At 39.6% G+C, this 12,388-nt stretch overlaps 1 protein-coding gene across 1 annotated transcript in view; it reads left to right on the plus strand.

Moving 5' to 3' along the window:
* The window catches only part of DNAI4 (dynein axonemal intermediate chain 4), a 66,210-nt gene that overhangs the window by 28,573 nt on the left and 25,249 nt on the right, over window positions 1-12,388 (plus strand). Inside the window, exons 8-9 of the mRNA XM_074221242.1 lie at window positions 3,568-3,762; window positions 9,090-9,298. Of these exons, the coding sequence (XP_074077343.1) occupies window positions 3,568-3,762; window positions 9,090-9,298 (404 nt within the window). The remainder of the gene's footprint in view (window positions 1-3,567; window positions 3,763-9,089; window positions 9,299-12,388) is intronic.

Below are 12,388 nucleotides of genomic sequence, written 5' to 3' on the forward strand. Positions count from 1 at the left end.
GGGAAAATGATGCACTGATATGAGGTTTGGCATGTGGCGGGGACTTGAAAGTCTATTTCTTTGCATTCCTAGTTATTTCAAAAATAGTCTTACCTGGATTACAAGGAGCCATTCTCAACATCTCTTAATTTTCAAAGATCAAGAAAGTAATGGGTACAGTTAACTTAAGAGTAAAATCTTAGGTTTCCTGGTGGTTATTGGATTTGTTTTTTCATTTCCTTCTTCATACTTGACCTCTCTGTAGCTTTATTTTCCCAGGATATCGTTCCTTCCCTAGGTTTCTGTGACCTTCTCACTTCTCTTTCTCTCCTACATGTCTGACAATTTCTCCTCAATCTTCTTTTGGTTCAACATCTAAAACCTCTCTCCTACATGTCTGACAATTTCTCCTCAATCTTCTTTTGGTTCAACATCTAAAACCTGCTTTTTAACTAAGTATGGTCTGATCTAAGCCTCTGAGATGGGCCCTCTGCTTTTTTACACTTGGTCTCTCCATTAGTGTACATAATCTTAATTCTCTCCATTCAGAAGATTCCCATACCTATTTAGACTCTTTTGAGCTCCAGTTATACATTAGCCCATTGGGTATTTCCATCAGATGTCATGCCTGACATTGTCTTTCTCTCAAGGACCTTGTTTCTGTTGAGGGACTGCCATCTTTCCTGATGTCTAGATTCAGAGACTTGGGGCTGTCCTTGGGTTCTTGCTTCTTTTATGGTACACATCCAATCAGTGCAGATCTTGTAGTTTCTATCTCCATGGTATTTCTTGTTGATTGGTTTCTTGCACTCAAGTCCTTCCCCACACCAGTCCATCTTCCTATACATATTGGGCAAGTCTGACCATGGCACTTCCCTGCTCAGTGCGCTCCACTCAGATCCATCTTGGTCCTTTGCAACTTGGTTCCTGTCTGTCGTTCCAACCTTCTTAGACATTTCTTCTGTCACGCACTCAATTTAGCTGCTGGTTCTTACACTCCTGTCTCTGCAGTGGCTGTTTCCCATATCTGGAATGAGCTGTGTCTTCACCCTTGCTTCTTCAATAACAGCACCACCATCTCCAAGAAGCCTTTCCTGTTCTCCCCAAGTAGTAGTGTCCTCTCACCAAAAATTCAACCTCATATTTATTTTATCAATGTGGATCTGTGTCCCTAAGTACAAAGTAAGCTCTTTTAGGCAGGAACTGTTTAGATTTTTTTCTTTATGCTCTGAGAGAATAGTATAGTACCTGGGAAACAATTAGAAACTTAATAAATGTTTGTTTATTGATTGATTTTTGTTTGTTGCTTGCCACTGTAGTTAAGGGATATATCAATAATGAAATAGATTAGCTAATTTTTTTCTTTATCTCATTTTTTTAAGCAATAAGAATTTACTTCAGTGGTTTAAAACCAAACTGGTACAGATAGTAATCAGGCCTCAGTAAATGAATATAAGAAAACTTCTTTCTTTTCAAGAGAAAGAACTATTTATCTTTAAAATAATTTTAAAATAAAAAATAAATTTCCACAAAATCTATTCAATAATTAAGAATATCACTCAGTTTTAGCATGATAAAAGAAGGATAAGTGATTGATAGGGAATGAAACAGAAGAAAGAGATCTACCAAAAGGGAACCGTAAGCCAGGAACTGACAACAGAAGACAGAAATTGCTAAATAATCTTGTATTTGGAAAAATAGCATCTTATCAAATAAATAGGAAGAGGGGAGAGAATTTACTGCTCCTAAGAAGAAAACACTTTTAAATGCCAATTTTCTTGAAAAAAAATCAACAAGAATGATTTCCATTTACTTCAAGAATGCCCCTGTCAGGGGTGGCTAGGTGGTGCAGTGGATAGAGCACTGGCCTAGGAGTCAGGAGTACTTGAGTTCAAATCTGGCCTCAGACATTTAATAATGACCTAGCTGTGTGGCTTGGGCAAGTCACTTAACCCCATTGCCTTGCAAAAACCTAAAGAAAAAAAAAAAAGAATGTCCCTGCCCCAGGTTACATCCATAGGCAAACTCTGGGCTTCCATGTATATTTTTCTATTCCTCTATGTCTGAGAAATGTTGTTCTGGGAAAGTGAATCGGCAAATATTCTCTCTAATTAGAGAATGTTAATCTAGTAGCCTCACTTTATGCGGGGATGTTTGAGATGTTTGTCATGCGACCCTTTTGTTGGGATTCCACTGGGATAAGGTAAGGGTCTAAGACAGAAAGACACTCCTCAGATTGACAAAATCATAGAATCAAAACTTCCCTAGGTGGGAATCTGTTTTTACTTAGACAGTTTTCCCATGCTTGGCCCTCACTGCCTCTTATAACTAATGCTACAAGAGTGGTCCCCAAGACGGCCTTCTACCCACTAATGCCCGACCCCCCAAACATTCCTTAAATGATCAGAAACAAACAATGAGCTTCTCAGGTGAGAGATCAGATTTAAGGTGACAGTCCATGTCCAGGCCACATCCTGAGCCTCTTCAACATCACTGAACTTGTCTGGCCAGCTTAGCAATGAAGAACCCAAGGTACCAGATTTATTATTCTAGTCTATCTATGCTCATTTTTCATCTAATCTAGTTATGCTTAGTTATTCTATTTATATATTATATTTTTTTCATTAATACTTAATTGCTTAGCTGGTCTAGCTATGCTTATATCTATTTAATTTTATTTATACTTACGCATGTGATGGCTTTCTTCCCCCTTAGAAGCTGGCATTGTTTCACTAGTGGTATTTGTTTTCACAACACCTAGTGGCTGGTATATGATAGACACTTAATAAATGATTGATTGATTGGGCAAAATAGACAAATACAGACTCTTGTTGGGCCCGGAGTCAGGAAGACTCATCTTCCTGAGTTCAAAACTGGCCTCAGACACTTACCAGCTGTGTGACCTCAGGCAAGTCATTTAATCCTGTCTGCCATAGTTTCCTCAAATGAGGAAAATGAGCTGGAGAAGGAAATGGCAAACTCCTCCATTATCTAGGCCAAGAAAACCCTAGATAGGGTCACAAAGTGTTGAAAAAAGACTGAATAACCCATAATAAATGACCAACTCTCAGCCTGAGAGCTTCCCCACATACCACAGTCAGACCAAGTTGATAGGATTGATGAACAAGAAAGATTTTCTCACTGATCTTTCCCAAAGCAGTCTCTGCCTATATAACCTTTTGGGAGACTGTTATATCAATAAAAAAAAATGTTAAATCATATGCTCACTGTCATGCACATTCCATATTACTTTATTTATTTATTTATTTAGATTTTTTTTTTTCAAGGCAATGCGGTTAAGTGGCTTGCCTAAGGCCACACGGCTAGGTAATTATTAAGTGTCTGAGGCTGGATTTGAACTCAGGTACTCCTGACTCCAAGGCCAGTGCTCTATGCACTGCACCACCTAGCCGCCCCCCCCCCCCCATATTACTTTAGAAATAAAGAGATGAGAATTCATGGAATTCATGGAATTCATGGATTCCCTTCCCCTCCTGCCCACCATGATGAGTGCAGAACCCAAATGACAACTTGTGGGTAATTCTTCATTGATCACCTGTTTCATACTGTCTTCTTGGTATTTTACAGCGAGTGACAACAGTTCTACAATCGATGTGGAAAGCATCATTCTGGCAAAATTTCATGAGGAAGAGGAAGACCATTCAGAATTGATCTTGAAGTCGGAAAAATTTCAAAAGGATTTATTTTTCATGGAGAGGGTTCTCATGGAAAATATATTTCAGTTGAAACTTGCAGCTTATCGACAGCTTCCTGTCCTAGAGGGTATTTTTTTAAAAAAATAAATAATTCTGCTTTGCTCCTGTAGGAGAAAATATATTTTCTCTGAAATGGGGATGCTACTTATCTAGAGTGTTCCAAAAGTCTATTAATATTCATAAAACTTAAAACTTCAGTTTCTAAAGATGAATCCCACCTTGCCCAACAAATTCTATGTAATTTTAATAATATAGATATCCCTTCCACATCGCAGGGTGATGCCCCCACTATTTGGAAAACTCACTTAAATTTTTTGGTCCTCTTCATAGAGGCCTCTCCTTTTCCTTTTATGGGGTGTTTACAGTGTCTGATAGTAAACTTTGGGTTCAGTAATTGGTCAAAGGCTGGCCTTTGTGTGTTGTCTGTGGCTTCCACAAAACTCTGTCCTCCCAAATTCCCATTTCATTTCTTATAGTGTCTCACAATATATTGAAACTGTGATGGGGAAAGTTGTGATGTGGAGGGGGTAAAGTCCTAGAACTGCACAGTTTAAAGGGAATACTCAGTCTGACCCAACCCCAAATCTTGAAAAGTGTTAACAAGAATTGAGTAAGCCTGCTGAGCCAATCACTGGTATTACAAGGAAGGACCAAATCACAGTGCCTGCCCTCGAGGAGCTCACATTCTAATAGAGGAACTTTTCTATAACTTTTTTTTTATACTTTTCTATAACTCTTAGTACTAGATGAAGGACATAATTGGCTCCTGAAGTCAGGGCTCAATGCCAGAATTTGATGTGCCAATGCAAGCCTGATGTTGTAGGGTTTGGGCTGGGGGGGGGGGGGTAGCTGAGGATAAGCCCAGAAGTGAGTCAGACCCAGAAAATTACCTGGAAGCTAGTGTTTTGGATTAAGGAATGAAGTCAAAGGAGCAGCCCGAAGTTGCAGCTCATACAGGAAACAGAAAGCACACCTGGAAACCAAAATGGACTTGAATTTCAATGAGCATCTCCACCAGGAAGGGATCCAAAGGGTTGGAATCCACAATTTTTCAAGTTCAGAAACTTAATTTCATTTCCCCCTTGGATGATTAGGCTCAGTGGGACTGATTGACCCACAAAACAAACAAAATACCAGTTCCCCATGAATTCTTTTATTATGGGAATGATATCTACAGCACTAGGGTACTAGACATTCACAATGGGGAGCATGATACAATATGGTGGAGAAGTCAGTGGCAATAGGCTTAGGGGACCCACATTCAAATCCTGCTTTAGACACAATACTTGTGATACCTGGTCAGGTCATGTCATCTCCCCAGGTCTCAGTTTCTTCAACTATAAAATGAGGGTGTTGGAGACTGAATGGTCTCCAAGGTCTCTTCTGGCTCCTAATTAGTTCACTCAAGAGGCCAAATTTCAAAATACATGATAGGAAATATATCCCCCATGGCCCTGTTGTCCAAACAAAAACTAGCAAAATGTCTGACAAAGGATATTCTTTTTATAAAGAACTATCAAAAATGCACAAGTTTTTCTTGAAAATGGGATTGTCCCAGATAAGGAGAGATTTCAGGACACCTAGTAGGAGAGCAGGCACTAGTTTCTTGGTTAGGTGATCCCCTCCAGGTTGGAGGGGTACGTTCAGATGAGTGAATGACAAAGTCAATTTTGACTAGACTGTATCTATAAGCCTGTCAAGGCTGCCTTGGCCTATCTTTTCAGAAAAAAAAAATAAAGATTCAGGTATTAGTCCTTCAGATAGCCTGATGACATCACTGGGAAGCATCTAGATTTGGGTTTGAAATCACTCTTGTAACACAAAGGAATGATTTCCTACTCTTTGTCTTTTATTTATTTATTTTTCTGGACTCCAAACCACAAATAAATCATATTGTAATAACATTGTCCTGACCAGGAGCTCACAGATTTGGACCTGAAAGGGATCTTTTAAGTTCATTTAGTCCAATATCTTGATTTTACATGTAAGGAAACTGAGGCCAAGAGTAGTTAAGCAAGCATGCTCATGGTCACAGAAATAGTTAAGAGCAGTTATGATTTGAATCCAGGGCCTTTGATTCAAAACCTACCACTTTCTACTATATGAATAAAAATGAATGAAAAGATATTGCTACTATTTGCTACTACTATATGCTGGACCATCTATTGAGCCCCTGGATATAAATACAAACCAGTGAGATGTCCACCCTCAGGGAGCTCATATCCTAATAAGGGAAGACAAAAGGAAGTGGTGGCAATGGAGGGGGCTTTTAGACTGGGAAGTCAGAGCAAAGAAGATTTCAACTAATTGTAGATTATTTCCCTTTGGATGTGTTTTGGAGGAGTGTCTCCCTAACTGGAATTTTGGGAAACACTTGTTACTTAATAAGATTTCAGAGAACACCTTGCTCTCATGTGACCCACTTATAAGTCATTTCATAGAATTGTTTCTTTTTTTTCCCTTTGATGCATTTTTATTGCCTTAGCTTCAGTTTTAGAGGGTGATGTTTTCCAACTTGTTTCCCAAAATCTGATTGGTGTATATGCAAAGACATGATATTTGAAATCAGAACAAACTAGTAGAATCACACGTATAGGTGGGCAGAATCAGGAAGAGAGATCAGTGGCAATGAGAATAGTTGGTGATGCCAATGATAGAGCAGTGAGCCTGGAATCAGAAAGACCTGGGTTCAAATATGACCTCAATTACTAATTGTGTGACCCCAGGCAAGACATTTAACCCTGTTGAACTCAGGGAATAGCTACAGTTGAATAATGAGATCAGAAGCTAGGGCAAAAGACCACATCACAATTGAGAAAAAAATCACATGAGATTCCCCACACATGGGCAGGGCTTTGCAAGCTACCCAAAGGTCTAAGGAAGGATTGGGGTCCATTAGAACTGGAACAGTGAGGCCCAGTCCAGTGAGGAGGTGAAGGACCTGAGGCAGCCAAGGTCACACAAGTAATAGGGGTTGGAGGTGGGATGACAGTGATGGTGAAGACGATGCATTTTGTGTTGATGTTGTAGGGTTTGGGGAGGGGGGCAGTTTAATAGATGTGTATGCCTAGTCCTTGCTCACAGGTGGAGTGGGAGCTGGGGAATGCTGGGAAAGAAGATTCAAACTCCCGGAGAGGCAGCATCGGCAGGAACGTTTACTTGGAGTTAGATAAGACTAGATCCCAGTCCTGCCTCTGATGCTTCCTCACCAAACTTCTGAATCCCTGTGTTCTCATTTGTAAATGGGAATAACTATACCTGGCGTCCTTGCCACATGGGGTTGTGTGGCGATCAATCATTAAGCATTTAAGATCGAAGAACATACTAAGATGATAAAGCAGCTTTGCAAATCTTAAAATGATATAAAAATACAAGTTATTACTAGTTTTTTTGCAAGTTAATAGGGTTAAGTGGCTTGTCCAAGGCCACACAGCTAGGGAATTATTAAGTGTCTGAGGCCAGATTTGAACTCAGGTACTCCTGACTCTAGGGTCTGTGCTTTATCCACTGTGCCACCTAGCCTCCCTCCAAGTTATTACTATTGTTAGAGGGGAAAAAGAAAAAAAAGAATTTTAGTTTATAGTTCCAGCCTTATAATTATAAAGCTTATAATTCTGTAATCTTCTAATACCCTCAAGTGGCCTTCTCCATATTTTTTAGGATAGGGTGATGATATATATCATAAGATGTTTGAATGAAAGATATATTCTTATTTATTTTCCCTGGCAATATCTCTAAAGGCCAGACTTTAGAAGGCATATTCAATGGACAGGATTTTAAATATGGAGACTTTCAAATCCTCAGTGGAGGACCATGCCCATCCACCCCCACCTTTTTTTTCTTTTGAGAGACACTGAGTAACAGGAAAAATAATCAATTGAGACCTATAGGCAACTTAATTTTAGGAGATTAAGGAAATAGCTAATGTACATAGAAGCTGTTTTTCACTTATATACCTATACATTTTATATATACATCTACTCACAGATGTGTGTGTGTATATATATATATATATATGTATATATACCCAAGCACATATATACATATATATGTATTGCACACATGAACATGCATGCATACATACATCCTTAAGCTTTGCAAAGCAGTGTGCATCTGTTATTCCATTTGAACCTCACCACCCTGGGATGTAGGTGCTTTTGTTATCCCCATTTTACAGATAAGGAAACAGAGTGAGTTAGCCAAAGTCACAAAGCTAGTGTCTGAGTTCAGGTCTTTCTAATTCCCAAGACTTCTATCCATTAGTTGTCTGAGGAAAAAAAAATGTAAAAAAGTTTAATTTGCTTCTGAAATGTAGAGCAGATAGTATAATCTTTTCTTAAGTAAATATGGTAAATCGTAAAATCATATTAACAAGAGAATAAAGAAATACAAGACATCCCTAGCAGGGGGAGGGAGTGATGTCCAGTAGAAAGAGATGGAGGTAAAAAGAAAGGTCAACATCCCCCGCCCCCACTGATACCTCCCCTGCTAGGCCATTCTTCCAGTGTTGGCATCTCAGGGCTCCTCTTATTAACCATAGCTGACCTTGCCTCCTTGAAGTGTTAATGCCAGTCTCCTCCTCCCCTCACCCCCCCCCCCCCCCAATCTGGCCTAGTCTTTGGTCCTTTCTATTTCCTCCCCAGCTGACTGTTGCTTGACTGCTCCAGTTTATTGGTGACTGGAGCTAGGAGAATCCCTTTCCAGATGTCCTTTTGAAACTTGTTAAGTCTCCAAAATGCCCATGGGAAAGAGTGATCCTGGCTCATTGTATCATGGATGGGTGTAGGCTAGGAGTCCAGGGAGCAGCTTCTACAGTCCCTGCCTCATTGGGCATTTGCACATTTTAATAAAATATAAACCTTGGCTAGTTTGTGGCTAGTCGTTTTTGTCCTACTTGGAAACCTAACAAGTGAAATCTATTTTAGCAATAGAAACAACTTTTGATTTTTTTGAAGGAGACCCTGCTGAATTTAGGGAGAGTTGCAGGTGTCTAAACAGGGACTGATGTTTAAGCTGGCTTAATTCAGGTAATTACAGTGTAGGGTAACACATACCAGTCATGTTCCAGGAAGTATTCTTCATCCAAGTTGTATTTCAGGAGGAGGGAACAAAAATTCTCACATTAAATGAATAAACATCTTTTAGTTCCATCCAACTGATTATTCTTTCATGGTAACTTTGTAAACTGACCTTATTTCAAGTATGTAAAAGAGGTACTTCTCATTTGTTGAGGGGATTTGGCAGAGTTCTGGGTCTTGACAATCCCACAGAATGAACACAATATATACATATATATATATATATATGTTATACACACATATATATATATGTTATACATATATATATATGTTATACACATAGGTTTTTTTTTTTTTAATTTTGACTGTGCCTTAGGCAAGCAAGAAAGAGGAGAAGAGAATTTTTGCCAAGCAGAAACAGCTAAGCAGGCTGAGGAATTTGAAGAATCAGAAATTATAGAGGAAGAGCCTGTGGAAACTACAGAAGAACCCGTCCCCCCGAATTTAGAACGACTGTGGTCATTTTCTTGTGACCTAACCAAAGGGCACAACGTGAGCAGTATGGCTTGGAATAAAGCCAATCCAGTAAGTTAGTGCCACCATCTTTGAAATTCATCTCTAGATGTAAGGGTTCAAAATCAAGCATTCTTGGCTTCCAACCTCCAGCAAGAAGGAAGATGGGCAAGTCCCCAGGGCTAAGAAGCTGCTAGAACCCCATGAAAAAATTCCCAGCAGGATATTCTTTTTTTCCTTCCTTCCTTCCTTCCTTCCTTCCTTCCTTCCTTCCTTCCTTCCTTCCTTCCTTCCTTCCTTCCTTCCTTCCTTCCCTCCCTCCCTTCCTCCCTTCCTTCCCTCCCTTCCTCTCCTTCCTTCCTTCCTTCCTTCCTTCCTTCCTTCCTTCCTTCCTTCCTTCCTTCCTTCCTTCCTTCCTTCCTTCCTTCCTTCCTTTCTTTCTTTCTTTTCTTTCTTTTCTTTCTTTCTTTCTTTCTTTCTTTCTTTCTTTCTTTCTTGGTTTTACTTTTTACCTTTAAAAAAATTATTTAGTATTTTATTTTCTCCCATATACATTTGATTGGTGTATATGCAAAGACATGATATTTGAAATCAGAACAAACTAGTAGAATCACACGTATAGGTGGGCAGAATCAGGAAGAGAGATCAGTGGCAATGAGAATAGTTGGTGATGCCAATGATAGAGCAGTGAGCCTGGAATCAGAAAGACCTGGGTTCAAATATGACCTCAATTACTAATTGTGTGACCCCAGGCAAGACATTTAACCCTGTTGAACTCAGGGAATAGCTACAGTTGAATAATGAGATCAGAAGCTAGGGCAAAAGACCACATCACAATTGAGAAAAAAATCACATGAGATTCCCCACACATGGGCAGGGCTTTGCAAGCTACCCAAAGGTCTAAGGAAGGATTGGGGTCCATTAGAACTGGAACAGTGAGCCCAGTCCAGTGAGGAGGTGAAGGACCTGAGGCAGCCAAGGTCACACAAGTAAATAGGGGTTGGAGGTGGGATGACAGTGATGGTGAAGACGATGCATTTTGTGTTGATGTTGTAGGGTTTGGGGAGGGGGGCAGTTTAATAGATGTGTATGCCTAGTCCTTGCTCACAGGTGGAGTGGGAGCTGGGGAATGCTGGGAAAGAAGATTCGAACTCCCGGAGAGGCAGCAATCAGCAGGAACGTTTACTTGAGTTAGATAAGACTAGATCCCAGTCCTGCCTCTGATGCTTCCTCACCAAACTTCTGAATCCTGTGTTCTCATTTGTAAATGGGAATAACTATACCTGGCGTCCTTGCCACATGGGGTTGGTGTGGCGATCAATCATTAAGCATTTAAGATCGAAGAACATACTAAGATGATAAAGCAGCTTTGCAAATCTTAAAATGATATAAAAATACAAGTTATTACTAGTTTTTTTGCAAGTTAATAGGGTTAAGTGGCTTGTCCAAGGCCACACAGCTAGGGAATTATTAAGTGTCTGAGGCCAGATTTGAACTCAGGTACTCCTGACTCTAGGGTCTGTGCTTTATCCACTGTGCCACCTAGCCTCCCTCCAAGTTATTACTATTGTTAGAGGGGGAAAAAGAAAAAAAAGAATTTTAATTTATAGTTCCAGCCTTATAATTATAAAGCTTATAATTCTGTAATCTTCTAATACCCTCAAGTGGCCTTCTCCATATTTTTTAGGATAGGGTGATGATATATATCATAAGATGTTTGAATGAAAGATATATTCTTATTTATTTTCCCTGGCAATATCTCTAAAGGCCAGACTTTAGAAGGCATATTCAATGGACAGGATTTTAAATATGGGAGACTTTCAAATCCTCAGTGGAGGACCATGCCCATCCACCCCCACCTTTTTTTTCTTTTGAGAGACACTGAGTAACAGGAAAAATAATCAATTGAGACCTATAGGCAACTTAATTTTAGGAGATTAAGGAAATAGCTAATGTACATAGAAGCTGTTTTTCACTTATATACCTATACATTTTATATATACATCTACTCACAGATGTGTGTGTGTGTGTATATATATATATATATATATATATGTATATATACCCAAGCACATATTACTACTTATATATGTATTGCACACATGAACATGCATGCATACATACATCCTTAAGCTTTGCAAAGCAGTGTGCATCTGTTATTCCATTTGAACCTCACCACCCTGGGATGTAGGTGCTTTTGTTATCCCCATTTTACAGATAAGGAAACAGAGGGAGTTAGCCAAAGTCACAAAGCTAGTGTCTGAGTTCAGGTCTTTCTAATTCCCAAGACTTCTATCCATTAGTTGTCTGAGGAAAAAAAAATGTAAAAAAGTTTAATTTGCTTCTGAAATGTAGAGCAGATAGTATAATCTTTTCTTAAGTAAATATGGTAAATCGTAAAATCATATTAACAAGAGAATAAAGAAATACAAGACATCCCTAGCAGGGGGAGGGAGTGATGTCCAGTAGAAAGAGATGGAGGTAAAGAAAGGTCAACATCCCCCGCCCCCACTGATACCTCCCCCGCTAGGCCATTCTTCCAGTGTTGGCATCTCAGGGCTCCTCTTATTAACCATAGCTGACCTTGCCTCCTTGAAGTCTTAATGCCAGTCTCCTCCTCCCCTCACCCCCCCCCCCAATCTGGCCTAGTCTTTGGTCCTTTCTATTTCCTCCCCAGCTGACTGTTGCTTGACTGCTCCAGTTTATTGGTGACTGGAGCTAGGAGAATCCCTTTCCAGATGTCCTTTTGAAACTTAAGTCTCCAAAATGCCCATGGGAAAGAGTGATCCTGGCTCATTGTATCATGGATGGGTGTAGACTAGGAGTCCAGGGAGCAGCTTCTACAGTCCCTGCCTCATTGGGCATTTGCACATTTTAATAAAATATAAACCTTGGCTAGTTTGTGGGCTAGTCGTTTTTGTCCTACTTGGAAACCTAACAAGTGAAATCTATTTTTAGCAATAGAAACAACTTTTGATTTTTTTGAAGGAGACCCTGCTGAATTTAGGGAGAGTTGCAGGTGTCTAAACAGTGACTGATGTTTAAGCTGGCTTAATTCAGGTAATTACAGTGTAGGGTAACACATACCAGTCATGTTTCAGGAAGTATTCTTCATCCAAGTTGTATTTCAGGAGGAGGGAACAAAAATTCTCACATTAAATG

This window comes from Macrotis lagotis, chromosome 2, assembly GCF_037893015.1.
Source record: "Macrotis lagotis isolate mMagLag1 chromosome 2, bilby.v1.9.chrom.fasta, whole genome shotgun sequence".
Classification (NCBI taxonomy): Eukaryota; Metazoa; Chordata; class Mammalia; order Peramelemorphia; family Peramelidae; genus Macrotis; species Macrotis lagotis.